The 25,404-nt window shown below is 46.6% G+C and overlaps 1 protein-coding gene across 1 annotated transcript; it reads left to right on the top strand.

The window, feature by feature from the left end:
* Positions 1 to 4,803: 4,803 nt before the first annotated feature.
* On the top strand, positions 4,804 to 8,243 carry LOC123129490 (uncharacterized). Its single transcript, XM_044549638.1, has 8 exons — positions 4,804 to 4,893; positions 5,368 to 5,544; positions 5,660 to 5,713; positions 5,823 to 5,955; positions 6,827 to 6,886; positions 7,187 to 7,295; positions 7,383 to 7,641; positions 7,776 to 8,243. The coding sequence occupies exons 1-8, from the start codon at positions 4,804 to 4,806 to the stop codon at positions 7,965 to 7,967; spliced, it is 1,074 nt and encodes a 357-aa protein (XP_044405573.1). The 3' UTR covers positions 7,968 to 8,243.
* Positions 8,244 to 25,404: the final 17,161 nt, after the last annotated feature.

The raw sequence follows: 25,404 nt of genomic DNA, 5'->3' as shown, positions 1-25,404 counted from the left end.
CAACCTTTGTTATCAATGTCATTGCACTCTCCACTAGGACGTTACCCGATGAAGACTAAAGAGATCATGCTTTTAAAATTTCCGAATACGCCCACAGAGATGCAAGGGCCCCACACCTTCCAACATGGCAGGGTGAGGGGAACTGACGAAATTCGTGGCGGATGGCCCTATGGAACCCTAGCTTGGCATGGAATGCTTCTATGATGCTAGGATGAAAGTCTACCTGAATGTATCTAGCTCCTATTACATTTTTGTTGAGAGACTTATTATTTTGTCGGCAAGCAAAATTCTAAACTCACTATAATGTATAATTTTCTTAAGTAACGAGCCTCCTTGTTGATTTCCGTTAACAACCCATCAATTTACATGACAGACACCAAAAATTCAACTGAACACTAAAATGCTTAGCAAGAAGCCAGGCATGGGTATGACAACCTCCAAACAGAGGGAGTGCTCCTAAAGTCATATTACAATCACCAAGAGAAATATAATGTAACGACGAGGATAATGCACCAGTAGTTAGAGTTCAAAATGATCATAACATGAAGGTTTTTTAGCTTGCTCCATATCTAATTATGGGATCGTTGATGCCTAGCCATGTCTACTGCTGTAGATTTTTGTCATCACTTGCTTGATCATCAGGACGACGTCTTCATCAATGCTTCTTTGCCCTTGGATTTTCTACAAGATGGCCTAGTTGATAAGATGATGACACATTCTGGAAATGACAGCTCTAGGATCATCAGGAAAATTTCATTCAAAGAGCATGCTGCATTTCTAGTTTTCCAAATGGTCCAGCACAAAGCAGTCCCACCCAGGAGAGCTACTTTACATTGACCAGGAGGAAAGAGGTTTAACCATTCCCCCACCAGGTCATCCAAACTCTCGGGAAGACTAACCAGGTCAAGGGCGAACATAAAAGCTATCCAAGTAAATTTGGACATACTACATTCAAAACATAAGATGCTTCAATGTTTCTACATGCCCACGAAAATGGCATTGATCAATTCGAGTCAAACCCCTCATAAATAGATTGTCTTTGTGTTATTGAGCATTAGCCATGATCATATATTGATTTTAAGGAGCATGTTCACCTTATAGACATGTCTATATCCCACCAAATCAGTTGCTTTGAGTTGAAGGTAAAATTCAATGACTAAGAAATAATCTTTGGCACCTAGTTTGCATTGACACTATTTCTCTTCTGGGAAAGAGTAACTTCATCCACAAAATTTATGAGATCGTCTCATTGCTCAACGGTTTCACCCCACATAGTCCTCTTGAATTGTAAGCTTCCAAATCTTCACTTTTAACGTGTTGCAGAATTATCATCTTCATGAAGCAAATGCATACAATATGGAAAAAAATCCAGCTAATTAAGGGTATGTCCTCACCTCATATATCTTCCCAAAACAAAGTAGTGGCACCATCACCTAGAGATATCTCTGCTATCCTTGGAACATGGGATTAACTTTAACCAGGCTCTGCCAAAAGTGGGGGCCTCCAACTCTAGCACCTATACCGGGCAAGGTTTGACAACAATTAATACCAAACCTCACATGTGTTCTTTAGTTTCCAGAGCCACTTGCACAAAAAACTTTGGTTCATCACTTGTAGATCAAGTAAATCAAGGCATCCACAGTCATTGGGCAAGCACATTGTGTCCCAATTCACCAAACGATACTTTCTTCTATTCATGCTCTCTTGCCACACCATCTTTCCCGCGCAAAGTTCCATTTTACTCAAGGGTCCTTTCTGGGCTTCCAGGAAGGAAATCATGTATAAAGGGATGGTAGTTAGACATGAATTGGTCAATGTGACCATCTATTGTTTAGATAGAATGTTTCCTTTTCAAAGGGTCATCTTTTTCTCAATTTTCTCCTCCACAAAATCCCATTAAGATTTGTTGAGTCTTTTAAAATCTATAGGCCGGTAACTCTTTGAAAATCTACAGGTAAGGTTAGATATTGCAGAGGCAAAGACCCAACAACACATGTAAAATTTTACTTATATTGTTGTTCTCTTTTACTGTCTCTCCTAATAAGTAGAATAGTTTACTCTTATGAATTGAGCCCTGAAACTTCTTCAAAAACACATGGAATGTATTTCAAGTTTTTGGCTTCAATTAGGTCATCTTTCATAAGAAAACGGTGTCATCAACATATTGCAACAATGTCAGACCTCCATCAACTAAATGAAAAACAAGTCTAGAAATTAAATTATCTTATTGACCCTATTTGACAAACAAAGATAGGCCACCAGCTATGATGTCAAATAGGAGGGGTGCCAGAGGATCCCCTTGTCCGACATCCTTAAAGTTTGGGAAGTAGGCACCAATTTGGTCCTAGTGTTGGTCGACGGCATGGGAGAGAAAGAAGTTCCTCAATGGAACCTTCCACGAGGGGCAGCGATGTGTGTAGAGGAGGAGCGCCGCCGACGGCGTGCTGGCACCGCCAATTGCGTGGAGGGCGACGACCACGACACCGTGTGTGAGTAGGGGGTGTGGATGCCGACTCGTGCGATGTGGCCGGTGAGCATACTGCCGATGACTGGAGATGGCCGCCGGCCGGAGTCGCGACGACGACAATGGATAGTTACGGTTTCAGATTTTGGGAGGGGGGGTTCCTTTTTTTATTCGAGGGACCGGCAGGTAGGATAGCCAAACATATGGCGCACACGTATGCCATATAGGGTCTGGCGGGCCAACCCCAATGCATATGAAAGTGTGTATGTTTTGCCAAATTCCATATTGCCTTTTATACATCTTTTTGGAGGGGGTTGTATGGAAGCAGCAAGGCTCATTTAAATTTAGATAGATAGGCTCATAAAATGTGATCCAACGTTGGAGTTACCATCAAAATCACCTCAGCTTTGGCCTCACAAAGAAGAAACAATAATTTTACCACTAGCACACTTTTTCTTTTGAAGGAACTGGAAACCTCTCACATCGGACCAATAAGGACACCAGGCGCACATTGCACGAGCCCCACCTACCGACTCCGGTCAAAAAAGCGCGCGGCAGCCCTGCTGGATGCTGATGAAACAGAAACAGTGAAAAATCCCGCCCCACAAATCAAGGGCGTGTTTGATTGCCCGCATCAAGCCCAACCAGGCCCGCGCGGGAAGCGAACGGGCTGTTTGGTTGCCTGGTTTTACTATTGGGCATGCATAGCACGAAACATAAAGCACCTCTGGGCCTGCCTTGCTGGGAATTCAGAAATCGGCAGTTTCTCCAGGGCCAGGCCCGAGTGGTGCACGTGGGCGGGCGCGGCTGCACGCGCGCGACCACCCTCGAGAAGCCGCTTTGCTTCCCGAAGCACCGGTAGTTATTAGCCTCACCGCCCCTCACCGCTCCCTCTCCCCACTCTTCCCCACTCTCCCAACTCTCACCGGCGGCGGCGGATCGGAGTAGAGGAAGAAGACCACCAGACTCCATCACCGGCGGCGGCGGATCGGAGCAGAGGAAGAAGACCACCGGACTCCATCAATAGCGGTAAGCACTTCTCTCTCTTCGACATGCACGCTAGATTCGATCCACGGCGGAGGGAAATGGGGAATAGAGGTAGATAAGCATAGGGGTAGTTCATACTAGTTCTAAGCAGTTCATACGAGTTCACACATGCAAGATCCGAATGCATAAGGTAGATTTCGGGATTGGGGGATAGGGAAATAGGGGGAAAGGCGGTACACAACGGACACCGGCTGACCGCGGCGACCGTCACCGTCGTGCGGAGCGGCTGGTCGAGCCGCTGGCCTTCATCTTCTTCTTCATCGCCGTGCGGGCCGGCGGGTCGTCCTCATCGTCCTCGGCGGAGTCCAGGTCGATCTGCCAGGCAGGACGGACTGGCTCCGGCGCCCTAGCTGGCATGTGCATCGCCTCTTCTTCCTCCTCCTTAAGCTCCCCGCCGATGACCGCCAGCGGCGTGATAGCTGTCTCCCAGTACACTGCGGCGCGCCGGTCATTAGGAGCCCATTAGGTCTTATACTTGCGCCACTTCTTCCTCTGTTTAGGGTCGTCGGAGACGGCCTGATTCATGGCCCAACGAATGATGTTAACTGCCATCGCGCCCTTCGCTGGGTCGGGAATTAGCGTCTTCAGCTCTTCTTTACTGGCCTTCATGACCACGGCATTCGATTCGTTCTGCATGTCAGCCATGGAGCCGAAGTTCGAGCACACCTCCATGGTGTTCTCGAACTTGGTCCGGTCACTAGCCGTCCACCCAAGGAAGAAGGCCCTCCAGCCAATACCCCAAGGGAAGGGGTTGGCATTGGAGCTCGAGCTCGAGCTCATGGCGATGGGGAGGAGGAAGGTTGACAATGAGAGAAGAGAGGGGGTGGGTAAATAGTGATGGGCAGGGTGAGTAAATATAGGGGGATGAAGAGGAGGAGAAGAGTGACAGGCATGCCGTTTTTACTACAAGCTCTTGAATTAGCCATGAACTCTGTGCAATGCTTGACTCCATGACTTGTGTGCAGATCGAGGACACGGAGGTGCTTCCGGCCGTTGACAACAAGGGCAAGCAGCCCCCTCACCCAATGTCCGACGAGATTGAGCTGCCGCCCACCGCCGAGGAAGACCCGAAGACGCCTGAGGGTGTCGACGGCGAGGGCATGGAGGAGCCCCCCAGCAACAAGGGCCGCAACTACGGCCACTACCATCAGGAGGATGACCCAACTCACTTCTGCAAGGTCATCCTTGCACCGAAGCTCAAGTGCATCCCCATACCCCTGGACTTCACCAAGCACTTCGTCCCGGTGCCGACGGAGTTCAAGTTCAGGAACAACACCGGTTGCTCCTGAAAGATGACGGTCAAGCTGATGAACGGCAGTGTGACACTAGATCAGGGTTGGGCCACCTACGAAGCCGTTCATCAGATTAAGATCGGCTACATGGTGACGTTCAAGCTCCTCACTCCCGACACCCTCAAGGTCATCATCTTCGACGACGATGACATTGAGGTCGTCAACAAGTGCGGGAAGCACGACGACGCCTTCGCGCCAAGGAGTAGGGCCGGGCCACCTCTTTCGAGCGTACTATCAAATTATGCTAGTTGATGGTTTATGCGTTGAACTGTTATATTTGTGGTACTGCTTATATCTGAATTATGTTATGCTCTGTTTATAGTCTGTTTTGCTTATGATGTGTGCTGCCGAAGTGTGGTGGTAACCTCACCAACTAGCCAAAGAGATTACCACACATCAGACCTTGCATACAACCAAACATCATGTTTTGGATTTGTGGACTACAACCAACCAAACATCAGGCAGTGTGTTTCAATCCATGCAGGCAACCAAACAACATGCATATGATGTATTTGAGGCTGCATTTGCATAATCAGGCTGAGTAGAAAAGTGTATGGGATGCAGGCACTGTTGCACGCGGCAACCAAACACGCCCCGAACGCCCCGAGCGCCCTCCCGGCATCCTCTGTCCCTCACTTCTCGCAACCCAAATCGCTGCAGTCTCCCCCGGGTGCGGCGACGACGCAGGAGCTGCCGCCGGCGATGTTCCTGGAGCAGGTCCCCGCACACCTACGGGGCGAGGTTCGCCGGAAACGCCTCCTCTCTCGGCCCTCGCGGCCGAACGTCTCGTTAATTTCCTCCTCCTCTGTGCTTTGACGGGCGTGCGACGTGCGTGCGTTTTGCGTCGCCAATGCAGCGCCGATGGGGTGATGGTGTGATGCGCGATCTGGACATCTCCATGCGTGACCAGGTACGTCCGCACTGCTACTGCTGCTCTTCCTCTTGTTCGTAGAGCCCGGTGCTTGATGCTCTGGTTATTGATGGCGGCGGGTTCCTGATTTGGGGGGCTACTGCTGCAGGGCCCGGTGCGCTCGGTGGACGATACGCTGTTCCAAAGATGCAGCTTGGTCGCGTCCGTGGCACGCATCGCGAGCGGCGCGGCATCAGGCGTCGGTGGAGGATTGCTCGCTCTCTGGTTTGCGACGGGACAAGGTGAATCCTTTGTCGATCTACAAGTAACCGATTGCTTGATTTGTTGTGGCCGTAGCAAATGAGAACCAATCACCTGAAGTTTTTCATGCGAGATACAGTACAAATTTGTGTTAAATTCTGTATGAAGGTAGTACTACCTCTTGTTCGGTTTAGTTCAAAAGAAAAACTGCATGTAAGAATGTCTTAGCAAACATACACGTTAAGAGATATATATACCAGTTTTGATACAAATTTACCAATGTTGTGGATATGTACACGGTCTTTGCTGTTATGCTCTGCATATAGAAATGATAGAGTGAACTTGTATTATACCTGCAGAATGAAAAGAGTAGACTTTTATAAAATCGCGATATTACGAAAATAGTTTTCAAGCAAAACCCAAAAGGTGTTAGTTTCACGCCACCAAATTGAATATTTCCTAGTACAATGCGAAGCTAGAGAAGTTTGATTGTATTTGTAAGCACAAAGATACACCGCCTATTTAGGAACAGGGGTACTTAGGCCCTGTTCCGATCCCCTCCGCTCCCCAACTGCTGCTCCCGGAGCGGAGGGAGCGCCAACACAATCGTGCGGAGCATCTCGAACCCAGCTCCTCGCGCGGAGCGGAGTCGAGAGTCCGGAGAGCTTCCAAACAGGCTCTTAGTTGTTATGCTTGTTAGCCTATGCTCCCACTCATTTAGTAAGCTATTCAGAACAGAATACCACCTCAATCGAACGCCTATTTCAGTTCAGGAAAAATGAAACAAATATCCTCGAGTGCACAGGTGTTGAACAGAGTAAAGCTACACAACTATGATTGTTGAGTTTGCTGCTGCAGGGACTCGCCGTTGGTATCATACATGCAGATGCTTACTTATACTCTTTTGTGCAGTTCAGAAATTGCTTGGGGTTCCACGTCCTCCTGGAATACTGATGTTGGGCTACGGCTGCGGTAAACCCAAAGGCTTTTAACCTGCCACTGGCCCCTGTAAATTAATATTCATAGTGATGTCTGTAAAAGCATTTTATGTTATATATGCACTAACAAGTAGAACCTTTCAAATTTTGGGTTTTAACTGAACCTGCTAGCGTGTTCCAGCTTCTAGTTTGTGCCATAAAGCATGATCTGGACACGAACATGGACTCAACCTCAGAAATCATTTCATGGTTGACTCTTTCTTTATACCGTGTCCATGAACCAAAGTTTTGTCTTTTGCACTGGAAGTGCTAATTCGATGAAGCTATATTTCAGGTTGTTTTTCCTTGTACATGAAGATGCAGTATTATGACCTCCAGAAGGATTTTGCTGCAATCGTTTTGGAGCATGGAGAAGAACACACGAAGAGGGAGCTAGCTAAAATGTACAGTTTGTGAACTAATGACGCTTTACATCTTTTTCCTCAATATCTGACAAGCCTGTTTCAACTAACAATTTGATCCATTCACAGAATACTCAATAACCATAGCACTGACAAATCACTGGTTGAAGTTCTGAAGAGGCACTATGTAGCTGATCATCTGTTGAGTGATGAGCATCAAGAGAAGCAACTTTTCAGGTGGCGCCAACGCCATTTGTATGTGGACAGCGCTTTTATGGAGAGGTTGAAGGAGGAGCTTATAGAAGTGGTGAAGAAGAAAGTTATAGAAAGGGTGGAGAAGTCTAAAGCAAACAACGCCGATGGTGAGGCCGAATCAAGTGCAAACGTTGTAAGTTTAGTTTTATTTGCAGCTTGTCAGATCCAAATAATACCCCTTAACATCGGTAGTACTACAAGAGGTCGGATAGCCAAATTAACCAACAGTAACTCAGTAAGTGCCTGCTTCTATGTTCACGTTTGCAGGGATTATTTGAGGAGGATCCACTGGCTTGTGTGCTTGGCACTCCAGACAGCAACAGGAAGATGAACATGTTGCACACAGGCACTATCCTGACGAGACGGGAGCTTCTCATCGAAGAAGTTACTGGCAGCATCATCTCCGACATCCTGAAAACTGCCCCCATCTCCGACATGCTGGAAATTGCTGCATTATGATGAAGCCTTGTCGGCGTCGTGGACAAAACTACAGTTAAAACTTTCAGGTGTGCGTGCAACTTTACTTGGCATAGTTGCAGGTTGCGTTATGCGTGCGCGCACGCAATTCAACAAATGGACACGCGTTAGATTCGGTCGAAATTCACAGCATGCTCTCGCAGAACCGTGGGTTCGTTTGCTGGATATGCTTGCTAATGAACACATTTCTCGTTCCCCCGATGAGGTGTGGTCGGATTTGTTGGAAATATGAGCAATTTACCGAATGATTTTATTAATAGAAATACTAGATACAATATGACTATTATAGCAGGGATAAAACAAGTCATGCAATCTGACACAGAGAAGGTAAATGGCATCTGCATATATGAACTAGAACGGAACATATCTAGAGCAGACACTAGAGCAAGAAACTGTGGCAGAACCTTAAACAGAAAGAGTATGAGAACGCACGGAACAGCGGCAGAAGCACTGCTCTTGGGGTCGACGTCCTCGCCGGCCATGTCATTGAAGAGGTTGTCGATGTCGGGGAAGAAGTCGCCGTTAGAAAAGTGGCCGTCGGTGTCCAAATCGTCCGTGATGAACCAGTTAGTAGTCGCGCAGAGCGCTCCCCAAAACCTTATGACCTTTCTCCCGTACAGGACTCAAAGAGGTTGGGTTTTGGAGGTCTACTGTCCCGACCTGCGGTGCACACCGCAAGCCGGGATGGGGAAAATCGCAGGAGCAGCTTAGAGATTGGAACTCGGTGGCGAGAGGAAGAGGATGTTCTGCTGTGTCTCTCTCGAAAGGAGCGACCTCTCTTTTATAGGCACAGAAGAAGCTGGCGAACGGGCAGCGACAGAAGGTGAAACGAAGAGAGGGAGACGAAGTGAAACAGCCAGCAGCAAAAAAAATTTCAACTTCCCTGCAACCTTTTGTATACCAGTCGTGTGGCAAAAAATTTAGACATCGGCTTGGCTCATTCCCGCAACCCGCGGCGCGACGTGTCGTGACGAGGCGGACAACGGAGGAGGGGCGTGCGTGAATGTCTTTATTCTCATTCTCATACATGTGGGGAAACAACCACCTTTATAAGGAGGTCCGACTTCCATCAAACTGGCAATGTGAGACTAAACTTTGGTTCCTTTGATTCTAAGGAAAGTCAATAGGATTTTTAGAGGTTCAATCATTAGAATTGTTTCCCCTGTCTCTCATTTGATTCATAGGATTGAAATCCTTAGGATTTTTTTCAAGGATTGCATTCCACTATGTTTTGGAAGAAATTTTCGCTCAAAGCTCTTGTTACAATTTCCTTGTCTTATGTGTGATGTCAAACATTCACTGGGGCAAGTTCCTGTAGTTTTCCAATCTTATACTTGGATTCAAGAGGACATGACAGTGTTATCTTGTGTTTTTTCGTATTTCTGAATCTTGCGAATCAAAGACAAGGCGGCCGCTGCTCCTGGCACTGCAGACGAAGGCGGCGCAGAGCTGTATGTTCAGAAACTTGTGATGTTCAGGACCGTCAGCAGGGAGCTCCTCAGGATGGATTTCATCCGCGGCCACTGTATGTATGGCCTGTAGGCTGCATGTATGTGTGTTGTGTAGGCGAGTTAGCTCACCAAGTCGTATTTTTACAAAGATTTAGCCACTCCATCTTGTATGTGTGTTTTTATAGGCTGCATGACAAGGGTTCGGCGAAATGCATAAAAAAGTAAGTTTTTTTTTTCGAAAAGAGAGAGCTTCCCAGCCTCTGCATCAGAACGATGCATACGGCCACCTTAATAAAAAGTAAATAGGTTTAACAAAGTCTTATAATCTCAAAAAAGTAAAAAAAAAAAACGAGCAGGCAGAGCAGTTTGCCCCCAATGACCTCCACTAGGTGAGACCACTATCTCATCTCTACGTCGTGCCGGGGATCGAGCCAATGATTGAGGGTTGAGTTATGTGATCATGTTGTCTCTGGTGACCACCACAATCTTGTGATTGTGATTATCCTGTCACAGAGAGCCAAATGAAAAAGGCTAAAAAAAGCCACAACTGGCTGGCACAAAAAAGATAGGAAAATTAATTACCTATCCTATTACATGATCATCATCCAAACCAGTTGAAAATATCCTGTGCTACCATCTTTCACCGGATAGATCCAGTAACCAAACGCTCCCTGGCATCCGTCGGAGTGAGTAGCGACCACATACGAATCAACGCAGTGGCCCGGAAGATAACCTGCAAAAAATGAACATTTGATATTCTGTTAAAGACCAAATCATTTCTGCAGTTTCAGACCGCCCACAATAAAGCACATACTTCTATGCAAATGTGGTTCGCTGTTGCGGACTCTATCCCGTTAAGCCACGTTCTAAATAACGTGCTTACAAAACTCGGAGGAGTAATGCTAAAAACTATGTGCACCGTCCGTCATAGAACCTTGGCCAACGGGCAATCCAAAAAGAGGTGTTTGATAGTTTCATCCCGACCACAAAAGCTACACCTAGTAGGTCCTGTCCAGTTACGCTTTGCCAAATTGTCCTTAGTTAAGATGACTTGTTTATGTACAAACCACATAAACACTTTAATTTTCAACGGAACCTTGACTTTCCAAACATATTTGGAACTAGGAATGGATCTAGAATTAATAACATCAAGATACATTGATTTAACTGTAAACTCCCCAGTCCTAGTAAGCTTCCAGTGCAACTGATCGGGCTGTTGAGACAGCTGAACCTCCATCAGTCTACTCACTAAATGGAGCCACGCTTCCCAACGATTGCCAACTAGCGTCCTTCTGAATTGAATATTAAGGGGGGCGGACTGAAGTACCGTTGCAACATAAGCATCACGTCGTTGAACAATACTATAAAAAGACGGGTATTGAAGTGCGAGGGGTGTCTCTCTTAGCCAAGTATCCTCCCAGAATCACGTGTTGGCGTCATTTCCGATAATAAACTTTGTCCTATTGAAAAAGGCTGATTTAACTCTCATGAGCCCTTTCCAAAAAGGCGAGTTCGTCGGCGTCGCTGTCACCTGGGACAGAGTTTTGGAATGAAGATACTTACTACGGAGAATTTGCTCCCATGTGGCCTTAGTCTCAACAGATAACTTATACAGCCACTTGCTGAGAAGACATATGTTCTTGACTTAAAGATTTTCAATGCCAAGTCTCCTTGGTCTTTTGGTCAACAAATGATATCCCATTTGGCGAGTCTGTATTTTCTTTTTAACTCATCACTCTGCCAGAAGAAACGGGATCGATAGAAGTCCAGCCTTTTCCTTACTCCAACTGGAACGTCGAAAAAAGACAAGAGAAACATAGGCATACTCGTGAGAATCGAATTAATAAGAATTAATCGGCCTCCGTATGACATGAGCTTGCCCTTCCAGCAATTCAGTTTCTTCTCAAATTGATCCTTGATGTACTTCCATTCTCTGTTTGTCAGCTTACGATGGTGAATTGGTATACCTAAATACGTAAAAGGTAAAGTCCCCAATTCGCATCCAAACAATTGCTTATAAGCCTCTTGTTCGTCATCCGCTCTTCCAAAACAGAACAATTCGCTTTTATAAAAGTTAATCTTTAACCCGGTCAATTGTTCAAATAAGCATAACACCAACTTCATATTTCTCGCTTTCGCCAAGTCATGCCCCATAAATATGATCGTATCATCGGCGTACTGTAGGATAGAGACATCTCCATCCACTAGGTGAGGCACCAGGCCACCCACTTGACCAGCATCCTTAGCCCTTTCTATTAGAATTGTCAACATATACAATGTTGAACAAAATAAGAGACATCGGGTCACTTTGTCTCAGGCCCTTATGTGTCTGGAAATAATGACCTATATTGTCATTCACTTTAATTCCAACACTCCCTTTTTGTGTGAAAGATTCTACCTGGCGTCGCCAGGCTTCATTGAAACCTTTCATGCGTAAGGCCTATTGAAGGAAAGGCTATTTGATTTTATCGTACACCTTCTCAAAATCCACCTTGAAAACCACTCAATCTAGTTTTTTCGAGTGAATTTCATGGAGCGTTTCATGAAGGACCACAACCCCTTCTAGGATGTTTCTGTCCGGCATGAAAGCTGTTTGGGAGTGCTGCACCACAGAATGCGCAATCTGCGTGAGCCTATTAGTCCCAACCTTGGTGAAAATTTTGAAACTAACATTAAGAAGATAGATCGTCTTGAACTACTCAATCCTCACAGCCTCTGTTTTCTTAGAAAGCAGGGTTATCGTTCCAAAATTGAGATGAAACAACTGAAACTGTCCAGAGAATAAATGATGGAACATATGTAACAAACCCCCCTTAATAATATGCCAGCACTTTTTATAAAACTCCGCCGGAAATCCATCCGGCCCTGGAGCCTTATTATTTTTCATCTGTGAAATAACTTCAAAAACCTCCTTCCACTACAAAAAAAAGACACATCCGTGACATTTTGGGCCGAACAAATTTTTTTCTGTCATACATATGATACTTCTATGACGATAATTGTGACAAAACCCGGTATCATCATAGATATGGTGGGCTCCTACTTCTATGTCAAAAAATCATGACATAAAATGGGCTTTTCATCCTGGACGGGCCGGAGACGCAGCTGCATGACATTCTTTGGGCCGTCCATGACGGAAAAAACCATGGTAGAAGTGAGGGGGAGGAAAATTTCGGGGAGTTCCCGATTATGGTGGGAGGTCGGAGGCAAAGCGATGCGCGTTTCTCTCGTACACGTACGCGCGTGTGTGCGAGGCATTGGCTCTAACTGAACCCGAGCGAGGCGTTGGGCTCTAACTGAACCCGAGCGATTGCACTGCAGGCTACGCGTTACTGAACCCAAGCGATCGATCGATGGATGTTAACTGAACCCGATCGAGCAATTCCTTCGCTACTGCTGCTAACTGAAGCCGATCGATGCTGCCTCTGGGATGAACAGTGAGCGTTGCGGGGGGGAGGGGGTTGGATGAACAGTGAGCGGTGGCGTTGCCTCTGGATGAACAGGACCTCGTGGTGTGGTGGAGGGCTGGATGAACAATAGACGGTGGAGGGATGGTTGAACAGGACCCCGTGGTGTGGAGGACTGGATGAACAGTAGACGGTGGAGGGGTGGTTGAACAGGACCCCGTGGTGTGGAGGGCTGGATGAACAGTAGACGGTGGAGGGGTGGTTGAACAGTAGTCGGTGGAGTAGCGCGCGGTGGAGGCTGGATGAACAGGAGCCCGTGGAGGCTGGAGGAGGTCGACGATGGAGATGAACAATATCCCGTGGAGTCCCGTTTTGCGGTACGCCACACCCCTCCCGATGAACAGGACCCCGTTTCGACTGTAGCGCTCCAACACAAATCCGTTTCCTCCGTTTTGCGGTACGCCACACCCCTCCCGTTCAACATGACCCCCGTTTCGACCGTAGGAGGTCCGTTTCCTCCGTTTTGCTGTACGCCACACCCCTCCCGATCAACAGGACCCCCATTTCGACTGTAGGAGGTCCGTTTCCTCCGTTTTGCGGTACGCCACACCCCTCCCGATGAACAGGATCCCGTTTCGAACGTGGCCGGTCGAACACAAGGTCGTTTCCTCCGTTCTGCGGTACGCCAGGCCTCGTTTCCATCGCCTGTTCCGTCCAAGCCCTCCCGATGAACACGACGCATTCCGTTGCCTCCCCATGAACACGACGCATTCCGTTGCCTCCCCATGAACACGACGCATTCCATTGCCTCCCCATGAACACGACGACGACACTGTTTCTCCGTTCCGACCCAGCCATGTACACGAGCCCTGGCCGTACGTATGCGTGAGTAGGCGTTCGAGACCCCGCCCATATGTACACATACGTGGCCGTATTTTCTTTCTTGCACCCTGGCCGCCTCTACTACGACACGTGCGCGCCTCTACATCGACCAGTATATATGTATGTACACGTTCGCGACCAGAATAACAACGCTACGTACGCTTCGACCAGGTGGGTCCTGACTGTCAGGCACTTCCTTGCATGCGAAGATGTAGCTGGTGGGTCCCAGCAGTCAGGGGGCGAAATACGGTGGCCCGTTCGGTGGGTCCCGCTGTCAGGTGGAGGAATAATTATTTTGCACGTAATAAGGAGGCACTTCCTTGCTGCGGTCGTGGACCCAGCTGTCAGCCTCTCCACGTACAGTCCACGTCCGATGGAAGCCGTTCCTTGACCACGTTGACCACGCCGCGCCGAGAGCACCAGGGCGGTGGACGACGGCGAGGCCTAGGAAGGGGACGACGCGGAACCGGGGAAGACGCAACAGTGGATGCCCACGCGTAGAGGAGTACGAGGGTTCACTGGTTCGCTGCGGTGTGAGGATGCCGTCGCCGCAGAATAACAGGGGGTGTGGGTGAGTAGAGGGATGGCATGGCCAGCGGTGGGAGTAGTAGGGGGCGGTGAGGCCTCCGCTGCATCGCAGCCGGCCACGGAAGGCAGGAGCACGAGGCACGACCGGCGCTGGTTTGGGTGGTTGGAGCAAAAAGACCAGAGGTTGAAGAAGCACTACGACCGTTGGATGGACATCGTACGGTCACTGGAGATAGAATCGTGCATATTGACTAAGTTGACAAAGCCCTCCGTCCCCGTCAACTTAGTAGGCCCACAAGTCAGCCTGCCACTATACTGGGTCCCAGCTAACAGGGGGAGTATTCATTTTTTGTGCGTAATAAGGAGGCACTTTCTTGCGTGCGAAGATATAGCTGGTGGGTCCGAGCTGTCAGCGGCGGTAACATTTTTTTCGCGAAATACAGAGGCCCTTTCGGTGGGTCCCTGATGTCAGGTGAAGGAATCATTATTTTGCGCATAATAAGGAAGCATTTCCTTGCGTGCGGCCGTGGACCCAGCTGTCGGCCTCTTCACGTAAAGTCCACTTCAGATGCATGTCGGTCGTTGACCATGTTCACCAGGCCGCGCCGAGAGCACTAGGGCGGTGGACGACGGCGAGGCCTAGGAAGGGAATGACACGGAGGCAGGGAAGACTCGGCAGTTGTTTCCCACGCGGAGGGGAGTACGACTGTACGAGGGTTTACTGGTTCATTTGCCGTCGCCGGAGAATAACAACAGGTGTGGGTGAGTAGAGGGATGGCTAGGCCATCGATGGGAGTATGGTGGGGCGGTGAGGCCTGCGCGGCAGCAGAGCCGGCCGCGAGGAGGAGGGAGCAGGCAGTCCCCCCGGCGCCTGTTTGAGCGGCTGGAGCAGGAAGAGCAGAGATTGAAGAAGCACGACGGCCGTTGGATGGCCATCCAACAGTCACTACTTGTGCATCAACCTTTTTCAGGAAAGCCTCAAATCCGTGGAAAACAGCATACATCCCATCTGCCATTATTTCTAATAATTTACAACCCATTTGCCAATTATTAAGGTTTTTTTGGTGCCCATATTCTTTTTGTTAGCATTACAGCCCATATTGTGGCCACGGTTAAAAAATTATACGAAATTTTGCATATTTTGGTGCGGTCTGAACTGGTTTTAATCCCGAAATTTCGACTCACATTCAAACTGATTTTAAAAATAAATGTATATCAATATAAAATCCAACAAATTCTCCACGCATAAAAATTAGTGTAATTTAAAATCTTGAAATGAAAAAAAGATATTTGAAACTAATTGCCGGTTTGATGTGTTTTAAAAATGTACATCCCATTTCTCATTACCGATGGGCCATTTTCTCGGCTAGCCGAATGAAAGCTCTCCTCGTCTTGAAAGATTTGCAGCCCAACAGGCCTGACAAAGCGACTTACTTGGCAAATCACAAAAAAACTGGGCTGTGGCCGTGGACCCAGCTGTCAGCCTCTCCACGTACAGTACTTTTCCGATGGAATGTCGTTGACCACGTTGACCACGCCGCGCCGAGAGCACCAAGACGGTGGACGACGGCGAGGCCTAGGAAGGGGATGACTCGTAGCCGGGGAAGACGCGGCAGTGGATGCCCACGCGGAGAGGAGTACGAGGGTTCACTGGTTCGGTTGCGGTGTGAGGCTGCCGTCGCCGCAGAGCCTGGCTAGCGGTGGAAGTAGTAGGGGGCAATGAGGCCTCATCGGCAGCACAGCCGGCCACTGGAGGCAGGAGCAGGCGGTCTCCCCGGCGCTGGTTTGGGCGGCTGGTGCAAGAAGAGCAGCGATTGAAGAAACATCAGGACCGTTCGATTCAAATCCAACGGTTACTGCTGCTAAAATCGTTTGTTGACTAAGTTGACAAGCCCTGCGTACACGTCAACTTAGTAGGCCCACAGGTCAGCCTCCTAACCGGTGCGCCCCAGATGTCAGTGGGAGGAATCATTTTTTCGCGTAATAAGGAGGCAGTTGATTGCATGCGGCCAGGCCAGCGGAGGGAGTAGGGTGGGCCGGGGAAGCCTGCGCGGCATCACAGCGGGCCACAAGAGGAGGGAGCAGGCAGTCCCGCCGGCGCTAGTTTAGGCGGCTGGAGCAGGAAGATCAGAGATTGAAGAAGCACGTCGGCCGTTGGATGGACATCCAACACTAGCTGCTGCTAGAATCGTGTGTTCACTGACAAAGCCTTGCGTAAACAAGTCAGCCTCGAAATCTGTGGCGTGTACAACCCATTTGCTATTATTTTTATAATTTTTACTCATTTTCTAATTCATATGGAATTTATTGCAACCCGTTTTCCATTTTTAGAATTGCTGGCCATTTTCTGGTTAGTACCAGGGTCAAAAAATTAACTAAATATGTGGGAAATTTTGAAAATTCGTAAATTTTTGCCGGGGAACGAAATATTCTTAATCCAAAAATTAATAGCCATACTAAAACAAATTTAAAAATAAATTAGTACTATGTCATGTTAAATCCAATGAAATACGTATAAGATATCAGTAAAGAACAAAAACAAAAAAAGAAACTTATATCCCATTTGCTATAATTTTTTTGGAATTTTCAACCCCTTTTGATATTACTTTTAAAAGACATTGACCATACTCTTAAGCCATGCCGGAATGCATCCCTCGTCGTCTTGAAAGATTTGTAGCCCAGTAATTCGGAGAAAACAAATAGGCCTAGCTTGGGTATTCTTCAAAAAGAAATACTGGGCTACCTATTTTCCCAAAGAACTGGTGCATGAGCATTTAGCTTTTATTTATTTATTTATTTACTTATTTATGTTTAGGGGACCATGAGCATGTACCTGGGCCGGATTCATGTGAGAGCCTCCCTTCCAGTTAGTTATGGGCTTCTCTATTGGGCCTTCATCAGTGGGCCGCATGTTATCAACAAGTGGAAAATGTGTTCCGAGTTTCAAAAAAATGTGTTCCGTATGATAAATAGTATGCGCTACGTACGGTACGGGGCACTAAAGGATCGAGCCGTGCAACGACTTCCAAAACATTGTGTTTGTTATTCTAACAACACATTTATTCAACCAACAGACGAAATATACTACTAATTGTACATTGAAAACAACAGCAGCAGCAACCAGGACTGGGGGTGCAACAGAAGCAGTAAGCAGGCCAGAAGAGTGAAGACGCAGCTCTCTCTTCCAAACCAAACATCAGCCATTATTACAAAAAGGCTACCAAAAAAGAACAAGTGTATGCATCAAACTAAATAAAGATCCTACTACACCAAGTGTACGCATCTAACTAACTGGCTCAGTTAGATGTTACTATTTATTAAGCTGTGGAGATTGGCTGACGGCTTGAACCAGATGGGTGCCTGACGGGGGAGACTCCAGCCAGTAGGTCGAAGTCTGATACTTGCGACCCTCTCTTCTACTTTGGGCTGCAGAGCGTAGCGATGACTGGAGTAGGCTAGCAATACGTCCAGCCATAGAAGGAGTCGACAGCGTAAATGAAGCCCTTGTGTTCAATGGCATCAGAGAACCATGGAGGATGTATGATCCTACGATGGATGTGCAGATTTATCCACTTATCGCAGTGATCTGTCAGATAGGCGAGACCGCGGTTGAAGAACGCAATTAGCCCGAAGTCTTTATAATTCACAGATCTTGTGGGCACTTGGCAGATTACAACCTTGAGCAAATCAAACTTGGTATCATGTTGGCTACTGTAAGATTCCGAGTATTCTGGGCCGCGGTGCCAAAGCAGTGCAGTGTTAATCGAAGGAAGGGAGATCAATCGCCGGGTGTAGACCTCCACGAGCATCCAGCTGCCGCGACCGTCAACGAGTACCATCCAAGACGTGTTCATGCCGACCCAGTACATACCGTTAATGTAGTTGAGGCTGACGGGTATCGGATCGTAGTCAAGGGGGTTGATGCTCGCCACCCTACGATCGTTATGCTGCGTGACACGCGGCGTTTCTGAAGATCAGGCGGCATCAGCAAGTAAGGAGCTGGCTTAAAAAGCTCCGACCCGAGGGCTTTGAGTAAACGGTACAGTCCCGACGAGCACGCGGCGAGCGGCATGGTACTGAGATTGTCCACACACGAAACAATGAGCTTGATTACCTCTGTGGGGAGCGAATTCCAGCCACTCTTTCGACAGACGCTGCTCGGTTCTGCCATTGTTAGTGCTTGGGTTTCAGACGAGGGGGGAGGTGTTGGAAATATGCCCTAGAGGCAATAATAAATTGATTATTATTATATTTCCTTGTTCATGATAATCGTTTATTATCCATGCTAGAATTGTATTGATAGGAAACTCAGATACATGTGTGGATACATAGACAACACCATGTCCCTAGTAAGCCTCTAGTTGACTAGCTCGTTGATCAATAGATGGTTACGGTTTCCTGACCATGGACATTGGATGTCGTTGATGACGGGATCACATCATTAGGAGAATGATGTGATGGACAAGACCCAATCCTAAGCCTAGCACATAGATCGTGTAGTTCGTTTGCTAAAGCTTTTCTAATGTCAAGTATCATTTCCTTAGACCATGAGATTGTGCAACTCCCAGATACCGTAGGAATACTTTGGGTGTGCCAAACGTCACAACGTAACTGGGTGGCTATAAAGGTGCACTATGGGTATCTCCGAAAGTGTCTGTTGGGTTGGCACGAATCGAGACTGGGATTTGTCACTCCATGTAAACGGAGAGGTATCTCTAGGCCCACTCGGTAGGACATCATCATAATGTGCATAATGTGACCAAGGAGTTGATCATGGGATGATGTGTTACGGAACGAGTAAAAGAGACTTGCCGGTAACGAGATTGAACAAGGTATCGGGATACCGACGATCGAATCTCGGGCAAGTACAATACCGCTAGACAAAGGGAATTGTATACGGGATTGATCGAATCCTCGACATCATGGTTCATCCGATGAGATCATCGTGGAACATGTGGGAACCAACATGGGTATCCAGATCCCTCTGTTGGTTATTGACCGGAGAACGTCTCGGTCATGTCTGCATGGTTCCCGAACCCGTAGGGTCTACACACTTAAGGTTCGATGACGCTAGGGTTATAAAGGAAGTTTGTATGTGGTTACCGAATGTTGTTCGGAGTCCCTGATGAGATCCCGGACGTCACGAGGAGTTCCGGAATGGTCCGGAGGTAAAGATTTATATATGGAAAGTCCTGTTTTGGTCACCGGAAAAGTTTCGGGTTTTATCGGTAACGTACCGGGACCGCCGGGAGGGTCCCGGGGTCCACCAAGTGGGGCCACAAGCCCCGGAGGGCTGCATGGGCCAAGTGTGGGAGGGGACCAGCCCCAGGTGGGCTGGTGCGCCCCCCCACCAAGGCCCAAGGCGCAAGGGAGAGTGGAAGGGGGCAAACCCTAGGCCCAGATGGGCCTAAGGCCCACCTAGTGGTGCGCCCCCCTCTCTCCCCCCTTGGCCGCCCCCCCTAGATGGGATCTAAGGCTGGCTGCCACCCCTAGGGGTGGAAACCTAGGTGGGGGCGCAGCCCCTCCCCTCCCCTATATATACTTGATGTTTTGGGCTGCCATACACACAAGTTTCTCTCCTTGGCGCAGCCCTACCCCTCTCCCTCCTCGTCTCTTGCGGTGCTTGGCGAAGCCCTGCTGGAGTACCACGCTCCTCCACCACCACCACGCCGTTGTGCTGCTTCTGGATAGAGTCTTCCTCAACCTCTCCCTCTCTCCTTGCTGGATCAAGGCATGGGAGACGTCACCGGGCTGTACGTGTGTTGAACACGGAGGTGCCGTCCGTTCGGCACTAGGATCATCGGTGATTTGGATCACGGTGAGTACGACTCCATCAACCCCGTTCTCTTGAACGCTTCCGCGTAGCGATCTACAAGGGTATGTAGATGCACTCTCCTTCCCTTCATTGCTGGTTTCTCCATAGATAGATCTTGGTGACACGTAGGAAATTTTTTGAATTTCTGCTACGTTCCCCAACAGTGGCATCATGAGCTAGGTCTATTGCGTAGATTCTATGCATGAGTAGAACACAAAGTAGTTGTGGGCGTTGATTTTGTTCAATATGCTTACCGTTACTAGTCCAATCTTGTTTCGACGGTATTGTGGGATGAAGCGGCCCGGACCGACCTTACACGTACTCTTACGTGAGACAGGTTCCACCGACCGACATGCACTAGTTGCATAAGGTGGCTAGCGGGTGCCAGTCTCTCCCACTTTAGTCGGAACGGATTCGATGAAAAGGGTCCTTATGAAGGGTAAATAGCAATTGGCATATCACGTTGTGGTTTTGCGTAGGTAAGAAATGTTCTTGCTAGAAACCCATAGCAGCCACGTAAAACAAGCAAACAACAATTAGAGGACGTCTAACTTGTTTTTGCAGGGTATGCCATGTGATGTGATATGGCCAAAAGGATGTGATGAATGATATATGTGATGTATGAGATTGATCATGTTCTTGTAATAGGAATCACGACTTGCATGTCGATGAGTATGACAACCGGCAGGAGCCATAGGAGTTGTCTTAATTTATTTATGACCTGCGTGTCAACATAAATGTCATGTAATTACTTTACTTTATTGCTAACCATTACCTGTAGTAGTAGAAGTAATAGTTGGCGAGACAACTTCATGAAGACACGATGATAGAGATCATGATGATGGAGATCATGGTGTCATGCCGGTGACGATGATGATCATGGAGCCCCGAAGATGGAGATCAAGAGGAGCAAAGTGATGATGGCCATATCATGTCACTATTTGATTGCATGTGATGTTTATCATGTTTTTGCATCTTGTTTACTTAGAACGACGGTAGTAAATAAGATGATCCCTCATAATAATTTCAAGAAAGTGTTCCCCCTAACTGTGCACCGTTGCGACAGTTCGTTGTTTCGAAGCACCACGTGATGATCGGGTGTGATAGATTCTAACGTTCACATACAACTGGTGTAAGACAAATTTACACACGCGAAACACTTAGGTTGACTTGACGAGCCTAGCATGTACAGACATGGCCTCGGAACACAAGAGACCGAAAGGTCGAGCATGAGTCGTATGGTAGATACGATCAACATGAAGATGTTCACCGATGATGACTAGTCCGTCTCACGTGATGATCGGACATGGCCTAGTTGACTCGGATCATGTAATCACTTAGATGACTAGAGGGATGTCTATCTGAGTGGGAGTTCATAAGATGAACTTAATTATCCTGACCATAGTCAAAATATCTTCGCAAATTATGTCGTAGCTCGCGCTTCAGTTCTACTGTTTAGATATGTTCCTAGAGAAAATTTAGTTGAAAGTTGATAGTAGCAATTATGCGGACTAGGCCCGTAAACTGAGGATTGTCCTCATTGCTTCATAGAAGGCTTATGTCCTTAATGCACCGCTCAGTGTGCTGAACCTCGAACGTCGCCTGTGGATGTTGCGAACATCTGACATACACATTTTGATAACTACGTGATAGTTCAGTTAAACGGTTTAGAGTTGAGGCACCGAAGAACTTTTGAAACGTCGCGAAACATATGAGATGTTTCGAGGGCTGAAATTGGGATTTCAGGCTCGTGCCCACGTCAAGAGGTATAAGACCTCCGAGCCTGCAAACTAAGGAGAAAAGCTCAATTTTTGAGCTTGTGCTCAGATTGTCTGAGTACAACAATCATTTGATTCGAGTGGGAGTTGATCTTCCAGATGAGATAGTGATATTTCTCCGAAGTCATTGCCACCAACCTGCTAGAGCTCGTGATGAACTATAACATATCAGGGATAGATATGATGATCCTTGAAATATTCACGATGTTTGACACCGCGAAAGTAGAAATCAAGAAGGAGCATCAATTGTTGATGGTTAGTGAAACCACTAGTTTCAAGAAGGGCAAGGGCAAGAAGGGATACTTCATGAAACGGCAAATCAGCTGCTGCTCTAATGAAGAAACCCAAAGTTGAACCCAAACCCGAGACTAAGTGCTTCTGTAATAAGGGGAACAACCACTGGAGCAGAATTACCCTAGATACTTGGTAGATGAGAAGGCTGGCAAGGTCGGTAGAAGTATATTGGATATACATTGTGTTAATGTGTACTTTACTAGTACTCCTAGTAGCACCAGGGTATTAGATACTGGTTCGGTTATTAAGTGTTAGTAACTCGAAATAAAATCTACGGAATAAACGGAGACTAGCTAAAAGGTGAGATGACGATATGTGTTGGAAGTATTTCCAAGGTTGATCAAATATCATACGCTCCCTCTACCATCAAGATTGGTGTTTGCATTGAGCATAGACATGATTGGATCATGTCTATCGCAATACGGTTATTCATTTAAGGAGAATAATGGTTACTCTATTTATTTGAATAATACCTTCAATGGTCTTGCACCTAAAATGAATGGTTTATTGAATCTCGATCGTAGTGATACACATGTTCATGCCAAAAGATATAAGATAGTAATGATAGTACCACCTACTTGTGGCACTGCCACGTAAGTCATATCGGTATAAAACGCATGAAGAAGCTCCATGTTGATGGATCTTTGGGCTCACTCGTTTTTTGAAAAGTTTGAGACATGCAAACCATGTCTATTGGTGTATATGCATGAAGAAACTCCATGCAAATGGACCGTTTGGACTCACTTGATTTTGAATCACTTGAGACATGCAAATCATACCACATGGGCAAGATGACTGAAAGCCTCGTTTTTCAGTAAAATGGAACTAGAAAGCAACTTGTTGGAAGTAATACATTTTGATGTGTGCAGTCCAATGAGTGCCGAGGCATGTAGTGGATATCATTATGTTCTTACTTCACAGATGATTTGAGTAGATGTTGAGTATATTTACTTGATGAATCATGAGTCTGAATTATTGAAAGGTTCAAGTAATTTCAGGGTGAAGTTGAAAGATCGTCGTGACAAGAGGATAAAAGATCTATGATATGATCATAGAGATGAATATCTGAATTACGAGTTTGGCACAGAATTAAGACATTGTGGAAATTGTTTCACAACTAATACATCCTGGAACACCATAGTGTGATGGTATGTCCGAACATCATAATTGCACCCTATTGGATATGATGCATACCATGATGTCTCTTATCGAATTCCCACGATAGTTTATGGGTTAGGCATTAGAGACAAGCACATTTACTTTAAATAGGGCACCATGTAATTCCGATGAGATGACACCGTATGAACTATGGTTTAGAGAAACCTAAGCTGTCATTTCTTAAAAGTTTGGGGCTGCGACGCTTATGTGAAAAAGTTTCAGGCTGATAAGCTCGAACCCTAAGCGGATAAATGCATCTTCATAGGACACCCAAAACAGTTGGGTATACCTCCTGTCTCAGATCCGAAAGCAATAAGGGATTGTTTCTAGAATCGGGTCCTTTCTCGAGGAAAAGTTTCTCTCGAAGGAATTGAGTGGGAGGATGGTGGAGACTTGATGAGGTTATTGAACCGTCACTTCAACTAGTGTGTAGCAGGGCACAGGGAGTTGTTCCTGTGGCACCTACACCAATTGAAGTGGAAGCTTATGATAGTGATCATGAAACTTCGGATCAAGTCACTACCAAACCTCGTAGGATGACAAGGATGCGTACTACTTTAGAGTGGTACGTAATCCTGTCTTGGAAGTCATGTTGCTAGACAACAATGAACCTATGTGCTATGGAGAAGCGATGGTGGGCCCGGATTCCAAAAGTGGCTCAAGGCCATAAAATCCGAGAAAGGATCCATATATGAAAACAAAGTGTAGACTTTGGAAGAACTACTTGATGGTCGTAAGGCTATTAGGTACATATGGATTTTAAAAGGAAGACGGACAATGATGGTAAGTATCACCATTAAGAAAGCTCGACTTGTCGTTAAGATTTTTTTTCCGACAAGTTCAAGGAGTTGACTATGATGAGACTTTCTCACTCATAGCGATGCTAAGAGTCTGTTGGAATTATATTAGCGATTACTGCATTATTTATGAAATCTTGCAGATAGGATGTCAAAACATTGTTTCCTCAACGATTTTCTTGAGAGAAGGTTGTATGTGATACAACCGGAAGGTTTTGTCAATCCTGAAAGATGCTAATAAGTATGCAAAGCTCCAGCAATCCCTCTAAGTACTGGAGTAAGCATCTCGGAGTTGGAATGTATGCTTTGATGAGATGATCAAAGATTTTGGGTGTATACAAAGTTTATGAGAAACTTGTATTTCCAAAGAAGTGAGTGGGAGCACTATAGAATTTCCGATGAGTGTGTGTTGTTAACAGGTTGTTGATCGGAAATGATGTAGAATTTCTAGAAAGCATGCAGAGTTATTTGAAAAGTGTTTTTCAATGGAAAGCCTGGATTAAGCTACTTGAACGTTGAGCATCAAGATCTATAAGGATAGATCAAAACGCTTAATGGTACTTTCAAATGAGCACATACCTTGACATGATCTTGAAGGTGTTCAAGATGGATCATTCAAAGAAGGAGTTCTTGCCTGAGTTGTAAGGTATGAAGTTAAGACTTAAAGCTCGACCACGGCAGAAGAAAGAGAAAGGACGAATGTCGTCCCCTATGCTCTTGTCATAGGCTCTATACGGTATGCCATGCTGAGTACCGCACCTGATGTGTGCCTTGCCACATGTCTGGCAAGAGGGTACAAAGGTGATCCAGGAGTGGATCACTAGATAGCGGTCAAAAATTGTCCTTGGAGTAATAAGGACATGTTTTTCGATTATGGAGGTGATATAGAGTTCAGCGTAAAGGGTTACATCGATGCAAGCTTTAACACCTATCCGAATGACTCTGAGTAGCAAACCGGATACGTATAGTGGAGCAACCATTTGGAATAGCTCCAAGTGGAGCGTGGAAGCAGCATTTATAATATGACCTAGAGATTTGCGAAGTACATACGGATCTGAATGTTGCAGACCCGTTGACTAAAACCTCTCTCACAAGCAAAACATGATCAAACCCAGAACTCATTGAGTCTTAATCACATGATGATGTGAACTAGTTTAGTGACACTAGTAAACTCTTTGGATGTTGGTCACATGGCGATGTGACCTGTGAGTGTTAATCACATGGCGATGTGAACTAGATTATTGACTCTAGTGCAAGTGGGAGACTGTTGGAAATATGCCCTAGAGGCAATAATAAATTGATTATTATT

This window comes from Triticum aestivum, chromosome 6A (assembly GCF_018294505.1).
Source record: "Triticum aestivum cultivar Chinese Spring chromosome 6A, IWGSC CS RefSeq v2.1, whole genome shotgun sequence".
In the NCBI taxonomy this organism is placed as follows: domain Eukaryota; kingdom Viridiplantae; phylum Streptophyta; class Magnoliopsida; order Poales; family Poaceae; genus Triticum; species Triticum aestivum.
The sequence above is the reverse complement of the archived record's forward strand: the minus strand, read 5'-3'. Positions and strand labels throughout refer to the sequence as shown.